The sequence below is a fragment of the Canis lupus genome, chromosome 9, assembly GCF_011100685.1.
Source record: "Canis lupus familiaris isolate Mischka breed German Shepherd chromosome 9, alternate assembly UU_Cfam_GSD_1.0, whole genome shotgun sequence".
Taxonomy (NCBI): domain Eukaryota; kingdom Metazoa; phylum Chordata; class Mammalia; order Carnivora; family Canidae; genus Canis; species Canis lupus.
Window position 1 is genome coordinate 24,172,165 of NC_049230.1, and position 25,628 is coordinate 24,197,792.

The 25,628-nt window shown below is 48.0% G+C and overlaps 1 protein-coding gene and 1 long non-coding RNA gene across 15 annotated transcripts in view; one reads left to right on the plus strand and one right to left on the minus strand.

The window, feature by feature from the left end:
* The first annotated feature begins 70 nt into the window (after positions 1-70).
* Positions 71-25,280, plus strand: SP2 (Sp2 transcription factor). Of its 8 annotated transcripts, none has more exons than XM_038547537.1 (9): positions 491-589; positions 10,278-10,401; positions 13,895-13,974; positions 14,680-15,654; positions 20,372-20,434; positions 20,899-21,211; positions 22,349-22,523; positions 22,747-22,940; positions 24,020-25,280. In XM_038547537.1, exons 3-9 carry the CDS (start codon positions 13,912-13,914, stop codon positions 24,118-24,120), a joined length of 1,884 nt encoding a protein of 627 aa, XP_038403465.1. In that variant the 5' UTR covers positions 491-589; positions 10,278-10,401; positions 13,895-13,911; the 3' UTR covers positions 24,121-25,280. The 8 variants fall into 8 exon arrangements, 7 of the variants coding, with proteins under 7 accessions (XP_038403466.1, XP_038403465.1, XP_038403464.1 ...); XM_038547536.1 differs by having other exon boundaries at positions 13,898-13,974; XM_038547538.1 differs by lacking the exons at positions 491-589; positions 10,278-10,401 and adding an exon at positions 71-88.
* The window catches only part of LOC102154875, a 30,381-nt gene continuing 6,248 nt past the window's right edge, over positions 1,496-25,628 (minus strand). For 3 of the 7 annotated variants that reach the window (XR_005364443.1, XR_005364442.1, XR_005364444.1), the window contains exons 3-8: positions 16,762-16,886; positions 13,335-13,423; positions 9,998-10,189; positions 9,553-9,591; positions 3,681-4,505; positions 1,496-1,725 (exon numbers count right to left, since the gene is read on the minus strand). This is a non-coding gene — a long non-coding RNA (uncharacterized LOC102154875). The other 4 variants (XR_005364439.1, XR_005364438.1, XR_005364440.1 and 1 more) reach the window with 4 other exon arrangements.

The window sequence follows — 25,628 nt, forward strand, 5'->3', positions numbered from 1 at the left end:
GGCTTTCCACTCACCGGGCACGGGGCTCGCGTGGCCGCAGAGCAGGAGGCCCCTACCGCACCAGGGCGACACCGGGTTGAGGTGTAATGTAGGTACTATTTATAGGGCATTTCTGGGCCTCACCCTAAGGACTTCTGATTGGCTTCAGGGTAGATCTATCACTCATCTTTTGGGTTCGAGGTGGGTGGAAGGTCAACCACAACCAATACAAAACCACTCCTCAGCTAAGCCCCTCCTTATCTAGCTTCCTGTTGCTGTCCATCAACCACCTCGCGGGCGGGACTTTGCCTCCCGCCAACTGGCTGGCGAACACGTCGATCACTCTTCAGTAGGTTTCCGGTTGGTGCCCTCTACCGTCCATCAGTGACATTTCACAGGCCTATTGGCCAAACCAACGTCGCTCTAGATGCCTCTCTTTGATTGGTTGTTAGTGCTGTCGGTCCCCAATGTTCTGGGCTCTTATTGGTGAACGCTGCCGTCGCTCGGGCGGTGGCGGGCTCCGGGATTGGCGGGTGCTGGGCGGGCGGTGTCAGGCTCTCGGTGGCGGCGGAGGCGGCGGAGGCCAGGGAGGAAGATGTCGTAATGAGCGGTGGGTCCTGGCCGCTGCCGGCGGGGTCTTCCCGGCCCCCAAGGGTCGGGAAGACGGGCAGAGGCCGCAGGGACGGGGAGCCGGGGCCGGGGGTTCCCCCCTGGGGCCGGGCCTGGCGCCGGGGCCCGGCTCCGGGAGGGGCGGGGGAGGGAGGATTCCCGCCCGGAGGAGGAGCGGGGCTGGCCAGCCGGGCGGAGGCACCCGGAAGGGGGCGTTCGACTCCCCGCCCCCTCGGAGCCCGCTGGGCGGGAGGGTGGCGCTTCCGGGGGCTGGCGAGAGGTGCGGGCACCCGGGCGGGCCTGGCACCCCCTCTGCCCGGTTGCCGACCCGCCCCAGTGCTGTCCTGCCCGTGGACGTAGCCTGGGTCTGCTCCGAGGAGGCGGCCGACGCCCCTCGCGCTTGCCCTGTGTTCGGGGGACCCTCCTGCACTCTGACTCTAGGTGCCCCCCGGCGATTCAGGGCCCTCCCGAGTGCAGAGAGGGGCAAGGGAATGCTTGAAGTGCAGGCGGCGCCAACCACATGGGCACTGCCGGGCATAGAACCCAACCTGGTTCCCGATATCTCCCAGTGGAGAGATGGTGTCAGGACACGAGGGCACCTCGTAGGGCAGGTGACTTCTCGCCTTAGACTGCAAAGTGGGCAAAAACCTCCGTTTAATGTTTTCACTTGAGTCCTTGAGCACCAGCTACGTACATGCAAGTTCTTACCAGAATTGTGAGCCATTTAAGAACTTGCTGACAAGAATTCCCAAACTGTTTGCTGATGCTCTGTCGGGGGGGGGGGGGGGGGGGGGGGGGGGAACTGCTGAATCCCAAAAGCCAGGCGCAAACCTAAGGAGTGACAGAGGAAATAAAACAAAACGGATACTTACTTTCTTCCTCCACCCCACTTCCATTCCCATTGCTGACTTAGGGTTTTCAGCCTCCTACCCGTGCTTCTTGGCTTATGTTCCCAGTGGCTTTCTAATTTTAGTTGAAAAGGAACTGTGTCTTCTCTGGGCAATTGAAAAACCTGTCTTCACTGCATTCCTTGGTTTTGATTCTTAATTAACTTGATTCAGTGGAACTTCCTCTGGCTTTTCTCAAGGCACATTCTCCCAAAGTTTTTCTTGAGGTTACTTCTTGCTCACCTGTTTCCTAGAGAAAGGGAGGGAGGAGCTAGTAGATCTGCTTTAAGCAATGAATTGGTTCATGGTCCCCCATGACACTGATTTTAAGGGATGCTTTATGGGTGAGGATTGTTTCAAGGCACACTAGACTGCATTATCTAAAATTGATATGCTCTAACCCAGAAGGCATTAAGTATCATAATGGAGGACTAGGTGTTGAGTTGGTATTTTGGATAAGATTTTTTAGGGCTAGAACGTTTAGGGTGTTGACCAGTTCACAGAGAGGCTGTTAAAGGAACAGTGGTGGAGTCCACACCATAGAAGTCATTTTGATTAATAACACAAACCTGTTGTCTGCAATAATGAGTGTAATTGCAGTGTCTTGTTTTGTCTTAAATTCTTGTGTGCAATGAAGGGGGTGAATCTGTCAGACAACCTAGCGTTGGGCTGGTGATGTCATTATTCTAGTGGCTTCTAACAGGCATTAATACCTGTTGGAAATGAATTCTCATTGGCTGGGGCCATTGGTAAGTTTTCTAATTCTGGTTCTTCCACTTGGTTGTGTAGAGGCTTAACCTCTTCATTTGAAAGCAGCAGCAACAAGAAGAAAAAAAAGCTGGTCTGACTTGATTGTGACCCCCCCTGAGCTGAAGACACAGTGTCTTGCCAAGGAGACCCAAGTGGAGTCAGTTCATAATCAGATCTTCACCTGACTGCTGTGCAAGGAGACCTGACTCTAGGAGGAAGAGTTTAGCATTAGTGTTGACAGCACATAGACTGGCCAGTTTGGGGCGGGGGGGGGGGGGGGGGGTGTTTTGTTTTGTTTTGTTTTTCTTATATTAAAGTTTGGGCCTCTGGAGGCCTGAGAAGAAGCTGTAAGATTTTGGCAAATATCTGGGTAAAGGAGCTTTAGGGCGTAACAGCAGATAGGGTAGTTCATTTGGATATCTTGGCCTTGAGCTTCCTCATTCTTCTGTTGATTAATAGCAGCCCTCTGGAGAATTTGCAGGGTCCCTGTAGCCTGACAGTCCTTTGCCATAGGCATGTGATAATTCCTGAGTCTGCTTTAAGCAACTATTGCCCAACCAGGGCCCTTATGAAGACATTCTAAACTTGGTGCTGTCATCTAGTAGACCCTGGTATTGGCTTGAGTTCAGCAATCTCTAAACCTTTGTCACCTCATTTCTATGATGTGAGTGTAGCACATTCTTTTATGACTTGTCTTCACCTTCTTCATTCTGTTTACACACAAACTGGAAGCTTTGCCTCCAAGGATTGAAAAATAGAGTGATTCTTTTGGAGCGGGGGGTGGGCAATGACCACAGAATGAAATATGCAGAGGAACACTGCTTTAAAGTACGTATGTAGTATAAGAAGGTGTAGAGATGTGAACACTTCTGAGTTTAAGTGATTTTGTGGTCCAGTTGAAACCTTATGGGCTAAAGATTTGAAGTAAAATCTATTTGGAGAAGCTCCAGTACTTTCTTAGGAGTTTATTGGGTGATGCACTTGGATGAAGCTATCCTTTGGGTAGCTTAACTGGATTAAGGGACTTTTAGTGAGTTCATAAACTAGGAAAACTTGGCCTACATGCTGGACCACGTCAGTACAAACCAGACTAGGAAATGGACATCATTACGGAATGCATTTGCTGACGTTTTTGCTTATTTGCTTTTTGCTGTAATTAAGAGGGTAATAACATGGGACATTACCAACTCAAGGGCATTGTCAGCCTAAGTAGAGAAGGAATTAGAGGGGTAGCCCTGGTGGCGCAGCGGTTTAGCGCTGTGTCCAGCCCAGGGCGTGATCCTGGAGACCTGGGATCAAGTCCTGCATCGGGCTCCTTGTGTGGAGCCTGCTTCTCCCTCTGCCTGTGTCTCTGCCTCTCTCATAAAAAAAAAAAATAAATAAATAAATAAATAAATAAATAAATAAATAAATAAATAAATATTAAAAAAAAAGAGAGAAGGAATTAGAGATCACCCAGGAAGAGATGCTCTCAGGTGGCACTGGTAGATTTGTTCTAGTTGACAGGATTCCAAAATGGAAAACGGATTTTTCTGCTGCCTCACGGGCTGCTGGAAAAGAGAACCCATGAGTAAAGCTCAGTCAGCCCTCAGTGCTTGGGGGAAGCCATGGCTTCCACTTTGTGTCTAGGAAGTGCTCTTTCTGAGTGGGTTACCATGCTTCTCATCAGGTGGCTCTGGGCTGGTGTGCTTTGGCGAGATGAGCTCTGCTCAGGACCAAAGGAGTGTGAAAAGGCTGAGTGTCCAGTTGGGGTGCTGCTCAGTCTGTCCCCATGAGCTGCTCTGAGCAGTGTTGAGATGTCAAGCTGTTTTTGTCACAGGAAGAGCACGTGTGCAGGCCCAGCTGTTTGAATGCTTCCTTTGGACACCTCGTTCCCTTAGCTACAGTTTATTTCAGCTTCAGAATGGCGTGCTGTACCTGGCCAGAAGCCTCACCATGTCACAGTGCTGAGGTTTAGCTTGGGTGACTTGTTTTTGCTACTAAGGGCTCTGAGATGCCATTTTGTCCTTATGCCATGACTTCGGCTGTTAGATGGCTTCTTTCATCTCAGCTATGGGGTGGAAATGGCCCCGGGAGCCAGCAGCAGGCACTGGCCTGCACACTGCCAAATGTCCTCTTTCTAGAGCTTCCTCTTTGGGGTATTTGTTACTTCTCCTGTGGGGCTCAGTGGAATCACAAAGCAGCTTCTCAGAGAGTGTGACCAGCAGGAAGGGCTGTGTGATTGGAAGTGGAATATTTCTGCCCCTGGTAAGTGTCTAACTGAAGTCTTCTCAGATTAGCCTAAAAACGACCAAAACATTTTCCAGCTTTCAGAACAGTAAATGGTAAGGCTGCCCTCTCTTCCCCCCGGGGAAATGAAGTCAGCACTCATTTCAGAACCAGTCCACAGCTGGGGTGACTCAAATAATTGTGCCAAAGCAGAGAAAACACTTGTTTGTACAGAATGCCTTTCTGGGGGGGGGGGGGGGGGAATATATCTTGCTTTCTTATTTTCTTCTGTTCTCCAAGACAGCTCTGAGGCCAGGTATTCTTTGTACCATTTCCTGGGACTGCTCTGTCAACGTGCAGCTTTCACCATCACCACTGCTGCCCTGGGTTGCCACTCATTTCTCCAGAGTCCTTTCTGGGACTACTAGGTGTGACCCAGGCAGGATGAAACTAGCAAATGACAGTAACATTTTGAGGAGAGGTATTCACATAGCAGGTGCCCTCTTTATCTGAACTCATTCAGAAAAGAAGTCCTCCCCCATCCCAATATATATTAATTGAAAGAAGCATTGAAATGTGGTGCCTGGCATGTGGTTATGAGGTATGGGCTTGGAGATACTTGCCCAGGAGCAGGACTGGACTGTGCTGGTCCACACACAGGCACTTGTCCCCTCATGAGGTGATGGGTAGGCTTGAGAGTTCCATCTGGGACTGCATCAGCTGAGCTGACCTGACAAGTGGATCCCAGCCTCATGCCAGGACATGCACATCTGTGGGTTTTCTTAAACTCCATTTAGGCTATTCTGCTCTGCAGTCTCCAGGATTCATTGATTCATCCATTCAAAAAATATATATATATACTAACCACCTACTATGTGCCAGGTAGGAAGGATATAGCTGTAGGTAAGGCAAGGGGAAGTCCCTGCTTTAGGAAGCCTATGGCTTAGTGGGTGATGATAAATAAGTAACTACTCGGTATTAGATGATGGGAAATGCTAAGGAGAAAAACAAAACAGAAGATAGAAGAATGTGAAAGGGTGCGATATATCGGGTGGTCAGGGAAGGTTTCAGTGAGAAGCTGAGTGAAACCAGCTGGAGGGGAAAGAGTCAGCCACTCAGTCTAGGGTTGGAGGCAGAGGGCGAGAACTCAAGCAAGGACAACAGCAAATGCAGAGGCCCTGAGAAGGGGCCAAACCTGGCATGTTGGAAAACAGCAGGGAGGCGATTGTGGCTGAAGCAGTGAAGGGGAGTAACAAGATAGGTCAGAGGGGTCACAAAAGACAGGTCACATAGAGCTCTTATGTGTCCTGCTGGGAACTTTGGTTCTAACTTTGAATGGGAGAGGGGATGCTGCTGTAGGGCTCTGAGCAGAGGAATACCATGATCTCACTTAAGTGTGATAGGTCTCATTCTGGATGCATGTCAAGAATAGACTTGATGGGGAACAAGGTCAGAAGCCCAGCTAAGAGGTTTTTGCACTTAACCAGGGGAGAGATGATGCAGATCTGAATCTGTTTGATAATAAGAGGTGGTGGTGAAAGCAATCAGGTTCTGAATATATTTGGAAAGTAGAACCAAAAGTGTTTGCTGACTGTCAGATGTAGAGTACAGAAAAAAAGAAGGGGCAAGGATGACTTGCAGAATTTTTAGCACCAAGCCACTAGAAGGACAGAATTCCAATGCCTTTGCCCAATGCCTCACTGTGCGGGGAAGCTTGAAGGGGACATGGAATTAGGACAATATCAGGGGTGAGTTAGACTTGAGACGCTCGTTAACATACCCAAGTGGAGACGTCAGTAGGCAGCTGGATATACAAGTCCGCAGATAGAAATTTGGAAGTCGTCATTATGTAGAACCTATATATTGTTGGTTTTTAAAGCTGTGAGGCAAGATGAAATCACCCAGGAAACAAGTGTAGACAGAGGAAAGGTAAATGCTGAGCCGGCACCCTGGGGCCTACCAACTAATTAGAATTTGAGAGGAGAGGAGGACCCAGCAAAGGAATCTTCGAAGAAGGAGATAGAGAGGTAGGCCAGCCTAGCAAGTGTGTCTGAGAAGCCAAGTGACGGAAACTGTTTCAAGGAGAAAGAGGGGTCTGCTGTCAAATCCACACATAGACCGAGGCCGAAGAGTCAACTGTGAGACTCAGCAACGCGGAGCACAAGCAGTTTTTGTGGCATGGGCAAAACCCTGGAGCAGTTCAAGAAGGGGTGGCAAGAGGGGAATCAGAGGCAGCAATTATGGGTCGCTCTTGCTAGGGATTTTGCTTGAAAAGAAGATCTTAGCTGATGAACGGAATTTTAACTTCCTGATGGAATCGTGGGCCCACATAAGAGTCCTGGGCTGAGGTTGGGGTCAAAGGTGGGCACAGGGAAGATAGGATGGCTCCTGAGGTGTCTGGGTAGAGACAAGATCTTGTGCACCCCCCTCCTTTGGCCTGAGGCATTAGCAAGCCACCACCCACAGCTGTCTTCCTGTATTAGAAATTGGTGAAGTTCTTTGCACCCTTCTCTTCTGTATGGTTATTATGGTGCTGGAGACTTGCTTCTCAGCGGTTTGGAGTCTTTTAACTACCAGTGTTGCTGCTGCTCCCTCTAAGCAAGCCAGTTCTCTTAGCTCATTCACGAACTCCCTTTGAGGTCCAACTTTGTTCTCTTAAACCAGCCATGGCTTGCTTTTCCCTTACCAGCTCTAAATTCTTCCAGGCCAGGCAACTGGGAGAGACTGGGCTTAGAAACTGTTTTGTTGGCTTCCGGCCCAGCTGAGCTGACCAAAATAGCCAGCAAGGCTGTTTGTGCAGAGTGAAATTCCTCCAGGGGAAATACCATAGTGTATTGCCAAGAAAGCCATGGTAGGAACCCAGGAGGAAGAACAAAAAAAAAAAAAAGAAAAAAAGAAAGAAAGAAAGAAAAAGAAAAAAAAAGCCAAATACCCTCAAGGTCTGGCTAAGGAGTTTGACCCAAGTTCTCTCCAGAGTGAAAAGAGCTTCTTAAAGCCTATTGTGGTATTTCTTAGGACTTCTCTCATTCCCTGTGTCTCAAAAGCAGTGTTCTCAAGCAAAAGACCAGTGGAATGGCCCTCAGTCTGACGGCTAGGGCTTTGGGGTCCTGTTGAGGCCTCTTCCTGTTACCGGTGCTCCCTGAGCCAGCTGATGGAAGGACCCCTAGGACAGACACCCCTCCTTGCTCTGTGACAGGGCTAAGTGCTGGGAAGGGGGTGTGGGGCCTATGCACTGGCACATAGTAGGGACACTTGCCCCAGACTTGGGGAGCTGGGAGGAAAGAGGTCAGGAAGGGTTTGCCCTGAGTAAGTCATAAACTGAACTTAAGAACCTCGGTTAGATAAATGAGAGAGAGAGCAGGCACATGTGCATGCACGAGTGTGTAAACTTAGGCTCCCAGTGAGAGAGAGCAAGTCAAAGTTCCAGAAGTGGAAAACACTGAAATGGAAAACACTGACCTGCTTGTAGGAAAAGTTGGAAGAGAGATAAAGGAGAGGTAGAGAGGGGAGGGGCAAAACGTTTTGGCTTTTACAAGTTTATCATAAGATCATCTGGAAGCTCTTGAAGGGTATAATCAGAGGAGTGGCTGGATGGGATTTGCATTTTAAAAATTCTTTTGACCCTGATAGTGGAGGCTGGAGAAGAGCTGGCAAGGCCAGAGGCCTGGAGAGCCATTTTGAAGGGTTTGGGCCATATTCCAGGCTGAGCGGAAGGTGATCAGTGCCAGGGTAGTGAATGGCGAAGGGGATGGAGAGCGGTGAGTGGATTGGAAAGAGGTTTATATTCAGGTGGTAGAATCATGAGGACTCGAGTCATTGGCGATGAGGATGATGTTCAGGTTTCCTTGTGATTAGAAATAGCAGAGAGGCTGGTTGAACCCAAGACTCATTACCCATCCAACCTGCAGGCACTGAAGGGCCCCTGGGCTATGTGCTGGGCATGGCAGTGCAGTGCAGTACAGACTGACCTGACCTACCCTGGGAATCCTCCTGTGAATATCCACAGACATTAAGCCCATGATTATTTATTGGGTGGTGAGCATTACCAGAGGGGTTAACCTCCTTTCAGGGGTCTGAGTAACTAACGGGCCGGATCCATAGTGGGCTCTCAGTAAGTTTTGCTGGGAAAAAACTGGGCTGAGACCTGAAGGGTAAGTGTTAGCTAGTGATGAGAGAAGAAAGAGCTCTGATCAAGGAAAGGGCAGTGGCAGAAATGAAAACTTCAAGGATCTGGAAGAGGCCCTGTAGAGGCGAGGCTGGGAGTGAGAAAGCTGGGGGAAGAATGGGCAAAGGTGACAACTCAGTGTGGGCAGTCCTGTGGCTCCCCAAGTGGAAGGCCTGGATGGACCTTCTGCCACCCAGGAGACCAGGAATTGTCAGTCTGTGGAGATTACCTGAAGCCACGTGGGCGGGCATGGTCACTGGTGGAACGGGTGTTGGGTGAGAAGGAGGGTGTTAAGGAACAGTAGGATTGAAGGGTGGCAAAAGGAAGAAGAGGCAGAGAAGTAGGAGAAGATCTGTGGGAATTTTGAAGAGGAGGGCATAGTCAAAGGGTCAAGATCTGCTGAAGAGGGTCTGTTGGATCTAGCAATGAGGAGGTCCTTGGTGACCCTGGCAGGAGCAGTGTCAGCAGAGAGCTGCTGCTCAGGGAAATAAGCAAATGAGAAAAGAGGGGAGCAGTAAAGTGCTGGCAGCTTTTCCACCAAGTTTGGCCAGGGAAGGAAGACAAGAAGGGAAGACTGTAGCTGGAGGGGATGGCGGTGGAGATGGATGATCTGTTTGTAAAAAGCCAGAGACTCAGAGGATGCCCTTTCTGCGGGTGTTGGAACTAAACTGGCTTCCGGTATGGGGAAAGGAAAGTCCAGGTGGTGCCATCAGGCCCTAGACCCCACCCCCAACCCCCAGTCTGAAAGCCTTGCTTGATGCAATTCGAAGTTTTCCGCGGAGCCTAAGAGAGCTACTGTTGCTTGTGTAATAAATCACCATAAAACTTCATGAGCCAGGGGACTGCTGGGAAAGTTTTAGCCAATCTGAATTAATGAAAAGTCTGAATGACTGAACTCTGAAAGGAATGCAGCTTTTCTTTCTTTACTGAAAATACTCAGTAAATCCCACTTACCAGTGTTGCTAAATGTCGGTTTCAGTGACCGGATGTAAACTGTTAAAAGCAAATGGTACGATTAAAATGGTAGGAGTGGTATAAAACAATTACATGATTATGCCCAAGAGTCCCTTTGAGTCTTCTTACACTAGTTAGCCTCACTTTGAGTACCATGAAGACAAATTTAAGCACAATTTATGTCCAAATTACACGTTTTAAAATATAAGGTTCCAAATTAATGAGGTTCAAAGTACCTTTGATCAGAGTCTTGCAGCTATGTATCTACATTACTTCTGAACCACTTTTCATTTCCAAACACCCAACTGGCAATGCTTCTCTTTTCCCTTTCATGGTTAATCCCAGAATATAATGCTGCAATGGCAGGGAGATCAGTCCCTTTTCTGGTTGCCCAGGCCTGCAGCCCCAGGCCACAAAGCTCTGAGAGACACTAGGAGATACTTACGTTGATTTGAAACCCAGAGGGTTATTTCAAGAGCCAGCTAGGTAGGAAAATGAAACCAACTGAAATGGTAGAATGTCAGGCACCAGCAGTTGTGCAGCTTGCTTCAGTAAATCGTACTCTTAAGTTCCTCACTGAAGAATCGCTCTGAACCTAGTCCGATCTCCATACCGTTTGAGTCTCGGGTAACAACGCCTGCAAAGGGAGAAAGCAAATAGGAAAGGGAGATGAGTAAGGAACACAAGACCCCTTTTCATTTCATTTACACTCTGTCCTGTTCTAGGGTCCTTCCATTTCCTTAGCAGAAGATGTCTGCAGGAGAGTCAGTCACCAATTTTAGCTAAGTGAACTTGAGCCCAAGGGGAGCCTCCTGGGAGAACCCCTGCCTTCCCTTCCCAGCAGTGGCTGTAAGTAACTCAGCTTGTGTTCTTAATGGCAGCGTGGTCTGAGGATTTAAAAAAATCTTAAAGATTCAGTCCAGCTTCCTACACCATCTAGACATCTCATTTCCAACAGAGACACACATCCTGCCTCTGTCTAAATGATTCCAGAAAAGGGAGAACATTACCTCAAATGGCAACTGATCCCATTTTTTTAAAGTTCTCCCTTCTATTAATCTGAAATCTGCTTTTTTTTTTTTTTTTTTTTTAAAGTAAACTCTATACCCAACATAGGGCTCAGATTCATAGCCCTGAGATCAAGAGTTCACAGGCTCTGCCTACTGAGCCAGCCAGGCACCTCAAAGTCTGCTTTCTTGATGTTTCCACCCCGAAGTCTTTGAACCACATATGGGATAAATGTCCTGGTGGATATCACCAGTCCAGCATCCTGGCCACACCATCACTGCTGTCCTCTGAACAAGCTCCAATTGAAAATGCCCCTTGCAAAATATCCCTCAGAACAAAACCTGACACTCCAGATGTGGCTCAAATGTGCAGAACACACCAGGATGATTATTTTTATTCCTCTATGATTGAACTTTTGAAAATTCAGACCTAGATTGCAGTAGATTTTTGGCAACCACATCTAGATTCTATTACCTCTCATTTAGCTTTGAGTCAAACCCACTGGGGCTTTTTCACGGGAGGACTGCTATTAAGCTCTATTGTTCTGTCCTGTATGCACGTTTTTTTTTTTTTTTTTTAACCCAAGTGCAGGATGTACTCAACTTCAAAGTTTAAACCACTATTTATTGATGATCCAATGTGCTCACGGCTCTCCATAGTAATTATTGACGCCTCCCAGAACCCCAGGAGGATGCTGTTCCCTCTGTCTTCCCGATGGCACAGTGAGCCTGAGAGGGAAGCTCCAGCCACCCCACTGATGATGGCATGACTCCAACCCTCATTTAAGTCTGGAGCCTTATGCTCTCAAGCACAGCACATGCTAGTTTTTAAAGATCTCTTTGAACCCTAATACCAACACCCATTTTATTTATAATCCTCGGTTTGTGACAGCTGCCTGCTTGGTCTTTGCATGGTTTTCCAAACTTCGGTGGTGGATCGAGTATTCTATAGGCACATTTTCCAACCTCTAGGGCACAGAACCAATTTTAGTGAGTCACAACCAGCATTGAAAAAAATGAAATAGAGTAGAAAAATATCCAAGTCCATCACACGTAGTAAGAGCAGATTTTATTTCAGGAAACTCACTGCATGAGCATAGAACAGAGAAGTGTGTGGGTGCATGCATACTGGGTCTTGATGTAAATTGTTTTTATAACTGTGGTTCATGTTCTAAATAGTTTGAACACTACTGCTCTAAAGGAAAAATGTTTTTGAGTCATCTTAGATTGTTTTCATTATAATGCTGCAACTTAATTACGCACATAAATCTGTTTATCAACTCACTGATCTAGCTCCTATAAAATTAATTAACTACCAAAAAGCCAGTAAAAGTCACATCAGCAACCTCATTCTGGGAGATTGACATTTGATCGAACCCGTGTCACTACTGTTAGCATGAGGCACGGTAGACTTGACACCTCAGGCTCCTTGAGTTTCCCATGCCTCTACCCTGCAGTGTCTAGTGCCAAGCAACACAGTCCTCCCACGCTTCTGAAGAGCTGTTCTCCTTCACTTTGCACAGATGTATCATGAATTAAATGTACAGAATTAAGTTGTCTTAATTAGCCCACGCAGTTAGAGTGGTGCCACTTGGCAACAGTACAGCTGTAAACATACGCACAGGCCCTGAAACAGGCAAAGCTTGGCAAAGCAACGGTCACCCAGTCAGTGTATGTTCATTTTGAAAGGATAACCATCACAACGTACACAAGAATAAAACATGCTGGGCAGAAAAAGCATTAGCCTCCTTAGGAGAAGCTGCAGACCCTTGTCTTGGGAGCCACCCCTAGTTTGAGACAACCCTGATTGACCTTGCAGCAGCAAACCACTCAGGATGTGTGGATCTCCGCACTTTTAGGAGGAGGCACATTTGGCTTGGCCTCCAAACCATACTCTCCTGCCTGCAGTTTTTTTCCCTTCTTATTCATAAGAATATTATGAAAATTTCGGTCAGATGCCTTGTTGAAATAAAATACAGAGTGTATACCCTTTCCTTGATGTATCCATGCAAAACCTCATGAAAACAGCATGATTCAGTTTTTGCAACCCTGTGCCTTCTTCCTTAGGGTCATTGTTGTCTTCAGTAATTATAACGTGCCATTCAGTCTTGTTTCTAGGATTTTGCCAAGGATCAGTGTCTGTAATATTTCAAGATCTCCCTATACGATTTTGTCTAGAGCTGTGCTTTTGGCTTCTCACACAGTTTATTTCTCTGAAATAATAACCTTGTTTCTGTACTTCCCAAGAGCTACTTTCCAAAGGTTAAGGATGCGAGTCTCACTGCCTAGTGTCCTTTTCCTTAGTGATTTATGAACTACAAGATGGCATAGATTCTTCCCCACCCGACCCCCAAATTCTCATGATTTCCATTTTACTTTAATTCTTTAAATCTGATTTAAGTTCAGAGTAGACATTCCCTTCATTACTTCCTCAACGTTCCTTATTGTTCTTTCTTAAAGGGGGGGGGCACAATAGGGTATATTCATTGTGGGAAAATGAGAAAATCCAGAAAAACAAGAAAAATTCTTGAAGTCAAGCAAAATTCTACTGCCAGGAGATAATAATGGGTCTTAACGTTTCAGCATTTTCAAAGACATTTCCTGCTGTGTTCACATATAGAAATATGTACACATTTAACAAAAATAGAATTTACTCTGTTTTCATTCTCATTATATTTAGTCATTAGTTCTAGTCTTGGTGATGCCTTTGGGGCCATACCTGTTAGCCTATGTAAAGTCACTGAAAGTGGTTATCCACATGCTCAAGATCATTACCTGGGCTCTGGTACCTTTGTGGTGAAGGCTGAGCATAAAGCACCTTAGATCTCCTTTCTCGTGGAGCAGGTGTGTCTTTGTCAGGGATCCTAGGAGAGAAGCGACTGTCAGCCTGGCATTTGGCTATAGAAGGAGTGAGCAAGGAGCTTGGGTTAGATCTAGAGGATTAACCAGAGGTGCAGGGCTGGGATGAGGGCGGCTCTCCTGCCCACCAAATAGGGATTCCATCAACCTAGTTAGAGTTAGCAGTACCCTGTAGAGATTCCTCCATTGGATGACTGAAGCTGGTCTCAGCAAAGTCTTGTGTCTTCCTGTTGTCCCAGGCTTTATGATGCCTAGAGACAAAACCAGCTGCCCTCCCAGCCCAGGATGGACAGATTGGAGGAGAGGAGAGAAGGCCACCCACCGAACAAGATGTAGGGTTGCTAACCTTGAGTGGGGAGGCATTAGAAAAGGTTGACCTCTTGGAGAAGCAGAGAGAGGCAAAAGGAGTACCTGAGGCCAATGGGCTTGGGTTCTGTTTGGGCCTCTGGTGACTTATTCAGTCTCTTTTCTTCCAGCAGATCCACAGACCAGCATGGCTGCCACTGCCGCTGTCAGCCCCAGCGACTACCTGCAGCCCGCCGCCCCCAGCACCCAGGTGAGTGAGCAGTGGGTTTGGGTGGGGAGGCAGTGCTGCATCAGCCTGGAGGCATTCTCTGAAGCTGACATTAAACCACAGCTGAAAACTCTGTACTGGCTTCTCTGTAAACACCCTGGGACATGACCCCTGGGAAGATTCGGTGGTTCATTTTCTCTCAATGAAGAAGCCAGGGCCACTTACCTGAGGTGGCACAGTTGAGTTGGGAGAAAAGCAGGATTAAACTCCAGGTCCCTTCCACCAGACCCACTGACCATAAAAGGGAAATAGAGGCTGTGTCCCTACAGTCCAGAGGCTCTGTCCTTGTAGCCTCGAAAGAGCACCCTCCCCACTTTACCTGAGTGTTTATTCTTCCTCCCTTCCTTCCTCAGCTGAGGAATCAGGGGCCCCTCAGCCCTCGTGATGGGCCAATGGACTTCTGCCTAAAAGCTGAGGATGATTCTGTGACCCCTTGAGAAACACGGGTAGTGGGAAAGGTGTTTGTTCACCTTGTTATGGGGGCTTCTAGAGAGTTCCCCCCGAGAAAGGCACTGCCTACCCTTTCTCCCTCAGAGAAAGAGGAGATAGCAGGGAGAGGGAAGATGCTAGCACCCTGCCTACCACAGAGGTGCCAAAGAGCCTGCCAAGAGGAGGAGACCACGAAGGGTAGAGGGTGGCTGGGCAGCAGGTTCATGTCTCACTTTTCCTCCGCTCGTTCTCTCGCAGGATTCCCAGCCATCTCCTCTAGCCCTGCTTGCCGCAACATGTAGCAAAATTGGCCCTCCAGCTGTTGAAGCTGCGGTGACGCCGCCTGCTCCCCCCCAGCCCACACCACGGAAACTCGTCCCCATCAAACCTGCCCCTCTCCCTCTCAGTCCTGGCAAGAATAGCTTCGGAATCCTGTCCTCCAAAGGAAACATCCTTCAGATTCAGGGGTCACAACTGAGTGCATCCTATCCTGGGGGGCAGCTCGTGTTCGCTATTCAGAATCCCACTGTGATCAACAAAGGGACCCGATCAAATGCCAATATCCAGTACCAGGCGGTCCCTCAGATACAGGCGAGCAGTTCCCAGACCATCCAGGTACAGCCCAGTCTCACCAACCAGATCCAGATTATCCCTGGCACCAGCCAAGCCATCATCACCCCCTCACCATCCAGTCACAAGCCTGTCCCCATCAAGCCAGCCCCGGTTCAGAAGTCAAGTACAACTACCACCCCTGTGCAGAGTGGGGCCAATGTGGTGAAGCTGACGGGTGGGGGCGGCAATGTGACACTCACTCTGCCCGTCAACAACCTTGTGAACACCAGCGACTCTGGGGCCACCACTCAGCTCCTCACGGAGAGCCCCCCCACCCCTCTGTCTAAGACTAACAAGAAAGCCAGGAAGAAGAGTCTCCCTGCCTCCCAGCCCCCTGTGGCTGTGGCGGAGCAAGTGGAGACGGTGCTGATTGAGACCACCGCGGACAACATCATCCAGGCAGGAAACAACCTGCTCATTGTTCAGAGCCCTGGTGGGGGCCAGCCAGCTGTGGTCCAGCAGGTCCAGGTGGTGCCCCCCAAGGCCGAGCAGCAGCAGGTGGTACAGATCCCCCAGCAGGCTCTGCGGGTGGTGCAGGCGGCATCTGCTACCCTCCCCACCGTCCCCCAGAAGCCCTCCCAGAACTTTCAGATCCAGGCGGCTGAGCCGACGCCTACTCAGGTACCACACTCACCCTCTACACCCGCCTCCCTCTCCTTCGCACTGAATGGCTGACACTCTGTTCCCCCTGGCTTGCTTTAGAAGATGATACTGAGGCAGCTGCTGATTTGACCTGAGTGCTAGGAGTCAGCATCATCTGGGGTCAGTAGTAAGTGGCCATTTCTGCTGACATGTGGGCTCTCTTTGGTTCAGGTGGTTATGTACTGCTCATCCTTAGAAATCGGATAAGACATCCCTATATACCTATATTGTCCACTTTTTCTTTTTGGAGAGTTTTTTGGAGGGTGGTTAGAGGACAGATACGTATTTTTTAATAATAAAGTTTATTTTTTACTATAGAATCACATACAGCAGCAAGAATGAAATCTCAGAACCATAGAATTTGATGTAAAGTAAGAAAATTAATAAGAAAATTTTGGTCATTGTTAATGGCAAGAAAAAAAGTAGGAAGACACAGCCCAGCTTGATGGCAGGAACACTTAGGCTAGATCCATCTGGGATGTTAATAATTCAATAAGAATGTTATTTGGGGCTTATATTAAGGTGCCATACTACTCTGGAATCTATTTGACTCTGTGAGGTGGTTTTATTCTTCGTGTATGCCTAGTAAATGCCAGAGATTATGCCCATGTTGCAGATGGAGAGCCTGGAACTCAGAGGAGTTAAGTTTCCAAGAGCTCATGGGGCACAGGTGACAAGAGGCAGGATTCAACCCAAATTTCTGACTTTAAACCCCATGCTCTTTTCTGCTTTTCACCTTGACTTGCTACGTCTTGGTATGGCAGGTGCTACCATTAAAATTGAGGACAAGGTGGTTGTTGTTTTTAAGGATCTTTTTTAATATAAGAAAGTAGTTCCTGCCATTGAGGAATTTATAATCCAGTTGTCTGGGGAGAGAGAACTGAGGCATCACAGTGAGTGACAGTAGGGAGTTGTGTTCTTTCCAGGTGGACAAGGAGTGCCCTTGAGATTGAGTTATGGACATGGAAGTCACACAGAAGGAAATCTGAAGCCTGCCCTGGAATCCTCCCTCCTTGGCATATCATGTATTGCCAAGTGATTTTCTTTAAGTTATTTAAACCTATCAGGTTCCATTACCAGACTTACCTTATAGATGAGGAACTGGAGTGATAGCTGCTCAGGTACACACATCCTTGGCAGAAACCTCCCCTCCCTTCCCTGAGGTCCCATATCTTGAGATTGATGGAGGCAGGGCTTAAACCCAGGTCTTCCTAAGGAAATAATCATACATATGCAGAAAGTTTTAGCTACAACATTATTTTTTAAAGGTGACATATTTTTCCAATATCCTGAGGTGCTGTATATTACACAACTAATACTCTATTAACTGTAGATGTAGGCAGTTTACAATCTTATAGCTAAATAAATTCCTAAAAGTGGGGCAAAGGATATGCACATCCCTCCCCTCCCCACAAAGGTATTCAATTCACTGTCAGAGATGGGCAGTCCACAGCCTGAGGTCAAATCTGGCCCACCCTTCTGTTTTTGTAAATAAAGTTGAATTAGAATACAGACATTGGAATGCTCATGTGTGCTGCATTTGCACTACAAGGCAGAGACCTCATCAGTGACCTGCACAGTTTAAAACATTTACTATCTGCCCTTACAGAAGAAGTTTGCTGACCCCTGCTCTATATTAGGAACACAAAATGTTCCAGTAACAGAAATTTCAGATACACAGGAAATAGCAGTAATATGCAAAAGGAGCACGGTGAGATTTGTTTCTTCATTAAGAGATGACAGGAGGCTTATTTCTTTGCTTTTAACTGAGAATCACGGCCCCAAATAGCCCAGGAATTAAAAATAAACCTAGTCAAAATCACAGCAGGATTTTTTTTTTTTTTAACAATAACTTTTTGCTCCTGGATCATTTGAGTGTAAGCTGCCACCATAGTCCCTGCTTCCAAATGTTTTATAGAAAGTGTCTCATTATTACCTGCAAGGACATTCTGCATAATAATATAACCATCAAGCCTAGGAAATTGGCAATGAAACATGCTAATATCGTTCATTCCCCAATCTTTACTTGATGTGCATGACCTTGACACTTTCGAAGGCTTCAGGCCAATTATTTGGAGAATGTTCCTCACTTTAGGTTTGTGTGATGTTTCCTCATAATGTGCGGATTGTGCTTTCTTTTTTTTTTTTTTTTTTGTAGAAATATCACAGGTGAGATGCTGGGTTCATTCTCACTGTATCCTAAAAGGGGTGTGTCATTTCAATTTGTCTCAGTATTGATGGTGATTAAAGTGATGTTCACCAGATTTCTGCACCTTGTTTTCTGTGTAACAAGTTAGTATTTTGTAGGGAGATACTTTGAGATTATGTAAATATCCCATTCCTCATCAGACTTTTCCCTCCACTTTTTTTACTAAAGAGATTTTCTTAAAGCTAATATTTCAATCATTCGTTCATTCATTTATAGATTTTATTTATTCATGAGAGATACACAGAGAGAGAGAGAAAGGCAGAGACATAGGCACAGACAGAAGCAGGTTCTCCATAAGGAGCCCGAAGCGGGACTCAATCCCAGATCCCAAGATCACAGCCTAAACCGAAGGCAGATGCCCAACCGTGGAGCCCCCCAGGAGTTCCTAATGTTTCATTTTAAAAGAACTTTATATTCACAGAAAGGTTGCAAAGGTAGTACAGATGGTGTCTGGTTCCCTCCATCCTCTCCCTTGATTTTCCCCTTTTTGAAACATTGTACATTACCAGCTAAGTTTGTCAAAACAATGAAACTGAAATTGGCACATTTGGAAGTCACCAGGTTTTCCATTTGTGCCCTTTTTCTGTTCCAAGATCCAGTCCACATACTATGTTGCACTTAGTGGGCATGTCTCCCCAGGCCCGTCAGGGGACAGCTTCTTGGTCCTTGTTTTCCATGATCTTGGCAGTCGTAAGGTGTATTGGTCAAGTATCCTACAGGATGTCCCCAACTCTGGGGTTATGGGCTTTTGGAAAGAATACAGAGGTCAAAATGGCCCTCTCGTGTTATATGAGGAATACGTGACGTCCATAGGACATTTTGGCAGTCATGATGTTAATCTATATCTCTGGTTAAGACCGTGTTTGCCAGGTCTCTTCATTGTAAGTTGCTACTCTTACCTTTCTCTGTTCTTTGGAAGGGAGCTGCTATATTTCTCATCTTCAGGGGTGGAAATTACGGTCTACATCTTGGATGAGAAAGTATCTACGTAATATTATTTGGAATTCTTCTAGAAGGAAAACCTTTTTCTTCTTTGTTCAGTTTACTTATTTTATCATTTATCCCAATAAGGGCTGATGTATATTTATCTTATACTTTGGGTTATAATCCAGGATCATGTTACTTATTTTATTGCTCACATTGTTCCAGCTTTGGCCGTTTGGAGCTCCATGAGTTCAAGGATACATACTTCCTTGAGTATATACCCCCTGGCATACTCCCACCTCCCCCACCCCCCAACTTTGAGATATTCACATACTGTGAAATTTACTCTCTTAAAGTGTACAACTCAGTGAGTTTTAGTATATTCACAGAGCTGTACACCCATCCCTATGGTCTAATTTGAGAACATTTCCATCACCCCAAAAGAGACCTTTAGTAGTCACTCTTCATGTCCCCTTTCCCCCAACCTGCCCTGGCAGCCACAAATCCATTTTGTTTCTGTGGATTTGCCTGTTCTGGACATTTAATTTAAATGTAATCTTACAACAGGTGATCTTTTGCAGCTGACTTCTTTTACTTAGTAATAACGGTTTCAAAGTTCATCCATGTTGTAGCAGATGTCAATGCTTTTTTTCTGTGTATTTCTTAGCTCCAGCCCTGGGATCAACCGTTCTTCTCATTGGAGAGTGTGTAACAGGTGTTTAGTTCTGCCATTCTTTTCTCCATTTGTTTATTTATGTCAATAAGGACTATTAGGTTCCCATTTTCTTCAGTGGGTTATAATCCATTAGTATTAATGTTTTTTATGTTCAGGTTATCCCCCTTTGGACAGGGGGAGCTGCCTCCCCCCACATACACACACAAGCAGGCTCCTGTGCCCTTTTCCTACATTATCCGTGTTCCTTGCGTACCTTCTTACTTTCTGGTACCACAGGTGTTCCACACTCTACTTGTACTTTCCCTGCCCCCAAACTTGGAATCAGCTCTTTTTCTCTAAGGAGCTCTGGTTCCTTTTAGTTGAGCATGATATTTAGAAGCAAAGACCAGGGTGCTAGGTAAGCTCGGTGGCCCGGGAGTGTTGCTCCCAGCGCTTCTCAGTAGACACAGCCAAGAACTATATATATATATATATATATATAGACACACACACACATATGTACACATACATAATGGCTGAGTAGATAGAAATGGATATAGACACACACATACACCTACATATATATACACATTTATATCTATGTTCCTCTCTTTATAGCAAAACCCCAGAGTTTCCACCAATGTCTGATTCCTTGTCCAGTGCCACGCACTTCATTCTAGCTTCTCCCTCTCTGTATTTGTAACTCTCTTGTGGGAATCCTCACTTCCTTTAGCCTTAACATTTTCCTTTCTGGATCTCAGTTCTCCCATGTGGACACACTCCTCAGCCTGCTGGGGTGGGGACAGCCGTGCCTGGCCACTGTCCTCACTGCTCCACAGATGCCCTCCTCATCCTACTCTGGCTCCAGCATGCATATCTTTAAGACTTTTTTTTTTTTTATCTTTAAGACTTTTGAGACACATTCCCAAATTTCCCTCCAGCAAGCCCAGACCACCTACACTCCTCTTAATGTGAGTACCTGTTTCCCTGCTGTCTCACCAGCAGTGAGCATTATATTTTATTTTTCCATCTTTGCCAATCTGAGGCAGAGGACTCCTTGATCGTGCCTCCTAAGAGCTTTTTTCATTTGTTTGATGGTCATTCATGGTGCACCTTCTGTGACGTCACCATTTAGTTGCCTTCTAATTCTGAGGGCTGGTGTTATATTTTTCTGCATTAAGTAAATCCAGTGTTTGGTTTCCAGTCAACAATCAGCATTTGCCACCTTAGTACAGGAATGCCATTGGCAGTGTGTGAATATAGGTCTGGGCCAGTTGGAGAAGACGTGGATGGATCAGAAGGCATCCCCCAAAAACTTCTCACTTGGGCAGTGAAGGTGGTGACACTGCATTCAAACATGTGCAGGGGTGGGGGGTAGGGGTGAGTATCCCAGTCTCTCCTGGGACACTGACCTTTTTTCTCTGGCCCTTCCCAGGTCTACATCCGTACGCCTTCAGGTGAGGTGCAGACGGTCCTCGTCCAGGACAGCCCCCCAACAACAGCTGCAGCCACCTCTACCACCACCTGTAGCAGCCCTGCGTCCCGTGTTTCCCATCTGAGCGGGACCAGCAAAAAACACTCGGCCGCAATTCTCCGGAAAGAGCGCCCCCTGCCAAAGATCGCCCCCGCTGGAAGCATCATCAGTCTGAATGCTGCCCAGCTGGCAGCAGCGGCCCAGGCCATGCAGACCATCAACATCAACGGTGTTCAGGTCCAGGGTGTGCCTGTCACCATCACCAACACCGGCGGTGAGGGAGGGCCCCTCGGCCAGGGTATGGGCAGCAAGCCTGTTTGCCCTACCCAAGGGAACTATGGGCCAGCCTGGGATTTCCAGTAACCACAGCGAGGATAACTGCTCATCATTTGCCTGATCCCTTCTAGCTTAAGAGTATGTCCACTTAGTCCTTACAGTTGCCCTACGAGATCATTTAAGATCTATGTTGGCCCCACCTGACAGCCAAAGATCTTAAGTAAGATGGAGAAGTAAGATGTACTCAGGAAAACTCTCCAACTAATATACACATGCAAATTAGTCTGGGACAGACTAGAGAGCTGTTCAAGGGAGGTTCCAGTAAAGGGACTTGAAAATAAGGCTTTTAGAAGGAGACAGCCTTGAGTTAAGGTGGGAAGGAGAGGAGGGAGCCTGTGGCAGAAGGAATGGCTGGTCCTGCACTCAGTTCAGCGCTAATATTTGGTAGTATTTAGTGCACGAAAGTGCCTTGCACCAAATCAAAGGAATATTGTAGCCACCTAGCAAAAATGGTTCCTTGCGTTTCAGCTGGGTGTTCTTTAACTGGGTGAAGAGCACTTTTCAAGGTAGTGGGAGCCCTCTGAATCTCTTCTCTTCATCCTTAAATGAGTTTATGGCACTTATGCATCATGCATTTGGTTTAAGGGCATGGGATGAATCCATTCAGAGAGACACAGTGTTGGGTCAGTGACACTGCCCCTGCTTCAGAATAGCTTTATGTAAGTCATAGAGGACTTGGTTTTGTCCTGTTTTCTCACTCTTAGTACCAAAAATCCCTGGAGACCTTCCTGATAGCAGAGTTGGTATCTCACGAGGGCCTCAGGTTGGAAGAGTTTCCAAAGAAATACTCCAAGACAAGCCAAGACAGGAGCCTTCCCCACTGAGGTCACATGGGCAGTGTCCTGACTCAGGACACTGAGTGTGACATTGACTGCCTGGGTTCAAATCCAGGTCCTACCATCGATTAGCTGTGACCTTGACATACGTTGTTGGGCCTCAGGTTCCTCAAGTGTAAAAGTGGGAAAATAGTATCTGATTCACGGAGTTATTAAGGCTAAGCAAGTTAAGACATCTGAAGCCTCAGAAAGGGTATCTGGCTCCCACACCCTCAACTGTGCCCTCCTCTGGCCCACAGGGCAGCAGCAGCTGACAGTGCAGAATGTCTCCGGAAACAACCTGACCATCAGTGGGCTGAGCCCCACCCAGATCCAGCTGCAGATGGAGCAGGCCCTGGCTGGAGAGGCCCAGCCTGGGGAGAAGCGGCGCCGCATGGCCTGCACATGTCCCAACTGCAAGGATGGGGACAAGAGGTAATGGGGGGTGAGGGGGAGGGCCCAGCCCACCAGCCTGGCACATGTCCTGTTGCCCCAGCCCTTCTCTGGAACACAGACAGGAAGGGGATGAGGTAGCAGCTCCCTACCACCTGTCCTCCTCACTTTTTCCTCTGCCCTCTGACCTGTCCTCGAGTCCTCTCTCCATCCTGCCCCGCCTCGCATTTTCTACCTCCTCCCTTTCTCGGCTTCCCATTCCCAGGTCTGGAGAGCAGGGCAAGAAGAAACACGTGTGCCACATCCCTGACTGCGGCAAGACTTTCCGGAAGACATCCTTGCTACGGGCCCATGTGCGCCTGCACACCGGCGAGCGGCCCTTTGTCTGCAACTGGTTCTTCTGTGGAAAGAGGTTCACCCGGAGTGACGAGCTCCAGCGGCACGCCCGCACCCACACAGGTCTGTTGGCCTTCCCCCGCGGCATCCGTCTCCCTGGCCCTGCCATGACAGAGCTACCACACTGAGCGGGAGCTACACACCATTCTCAGGAGGTCCAGGACTACCCAGCAAATTCTTTCAAGCCAGCCCTTTAGTGCAGTGCTTTCTGAAGGGATGGCATTTACCTGCCACAGCCTTCATGACTTCTGCCCTAGCCACACGGTTTTCTCTCCAAGAAGCCCTGACGTAGAGTGCCGGGCACTGCACCATGTGTTCTAGCCATGAGCTAATTTAATCCACGGAACGACACTGTGGGGAGGGCTCTTGGTGGTGCCCATTTTACCAAGGCATGGAGAGGGGGCCGGGTCACCCAGCTAGTGACTGGTGGAGCTGGGTTCAACCCTGGGTCCTCTGGTTCCCAGGTCCACGCTCTTAATCACACTTTCCCACATTGCCTTCCCTCCTAGTGTTTATCAACTGACTTTCCTCACATCATTTCACTCTTTTCACTCATTTGTGGCCAGTGCCATGTGTTTGACCCTGCAGCCATGATATCAGAGTTACAGGTTTTAATGCACTGGCAAATAAATACAGAACTCTAGATAGAAAAATGTTTGTCCATCTACCATCTAACACTGCTGCGGGTTTCTCCCTTGGGCCACAGCACACGCTTTGAGAACTGTTGCTAGAGCAAGAGGGCCTCTGTGAGCAGACCCTTATCCTGGGACAAGGATGGGGCTGGTGGGGGCCAGATCGCAACCTCCCCCTCAGAGGCTAAAGAGTAAATACTCAGAACGGCAGCTGGCAGGTCTGCCAGGAAGGGGCTTTCCTAGGACGGGGAAGACATGGAGCCAGGGTTAGTAATAGGGACAGAGATAGGAAGGAAGCAGGTGACAGCCCTACATGGGAAGAGCCCTGGGTGCAGGTACTGGGCACGAGTAGGGCTTTTCAGGCAAGGGACAGGGTAGACTGGGAAGTGACACCACATGGGGGTGTGGAGAAGGGAGAACCGCCAGAGGCTCTAGGTGAGACCACAGGGAGCAAATGCCTGATCAGATGGGCAGGACAGGATGACAATGATGTACATCTTGTCTTCTCAGGGGACAAACGCTTCGAATGTGCCCAGTGTCAGAAGCGCTTCATGAGGAGTGACCATCTCACCAAGCATTACAAGACCCACCTGGTCACGAAGAACTTGTAAGGCCAACTGAGGCGGGCGGCCCCGAAGATACAGTCCCTCATCTGCATCCTGCCTGGGCCCCTGGTGGAAAGGAGCCCCCTCTCCTTCCCCTGCCCGGGCTGCCCTGGGCCACCCTCCGCCCCTCCCTTCTGTTCTGCGACTGTCCCCACAGGAAGGGGCTCTGCTGCCCCACACTGGCCTCTTCCTCCAGCCCCTTGGCTCCACCCTGGCCCTTCCATCTCACCTCGAGCTCCCGGCCTGCCCAGACCATGGACGTTGGCCGCGCCCAATGAGACGTTCTAAACCAGGACGAGTGGGAACCCTTATTTCCAAAGGAAAAACATGAATTTCACTCCGTCGAGGAGCAAAGTGAGCCCCCCTCAGTCTTCTCCCCCCCAACACTGCCGGAGTTGCATCGTGCCATGTCTTTCTCTCCCCTGCCCCTCCCAGGCCCCGCCAGCCACCTCGGCCACCCTGGGCCCCTGCGCCCAGGGTGCCATTGGCATCCACTTCCGGAGAGGCTCACGGGGCTGCCTCCACTCCACATGCCCAGCCCTGCCACAGCTCTCCTCCAGCACATTCCAACTTTCTATTTAAAAAGTCAAGCTCCCCACTGATGCCCTCTTTTTCTATGGAGAACGTTGCCTTATATTCTACTTCAGATGATGAACACTGTGTATTGTGTGTGCTTTACGGTTTTATTTAATTGCTCCCTTCCTGTCCTTGTTATTCACCTCCCCCACACTTGCTTCAGTTTAGGGTTTGGGGGGCAGTGATGAGCATATGGATTTTTTTTTCTCACTCTACCAATTCTCTTTTCTCAATGACACAGCATTTCACTCGAATCTGGATTCAGATAAAAACGCCTTCACCTCTTGATCCTCTTCCCTCTCCCCCTCATCCCACCCCAGCTGGCCCCAGCCCTACTTGTGTACAGTGTATATTGTATAATAGACTATTGTGTCTACTACATGTTTAAAAACATATTGCTTGTTATTTTTGAGGCTTTTAAATTAAACAAAAATCCAACTTTATTTTTAGTTGTAACTGCTTGAGGTATGTTTTATGAATTAAGTGACAGATTTGTTATCCTTTATTAACGATGTACTTTGTTGGTCAGCAGTGGGCTGACAAAAATTTTTTCTTGCTAATAAATTTAGTTGCCTGAGGCAAATCTGCAACCAGCAGTACAGCTTCTTTTATCTTTTACCTGGGAGAACTTGGAGAGGAGGACTCCGGAAGAGGGAGCCCTGGCCTCTCCCAGCAATCCACATGGGGACCAAGGCAGGACCTTGCCCTCCTGGCCTCAGCCCAAAAAGGGCAGCAGCCACACAGACCTCCTGGTGTTGGCACAAGCCCCCAGAGCACCAGGATGGGACCTCCGGGCAGGGCCTAGCATGGGTGTTCCTGCTTCTCTGAGCCAGTTTTGCTGGCGCACACTCTGCCTGCAGACTCAGGTCACAGCGATGCCTTCCTTCCAAGCGAGTGAGTCCCTCTGCTCAACTCCCCAGTCCCTGGAGGAAGGCTTT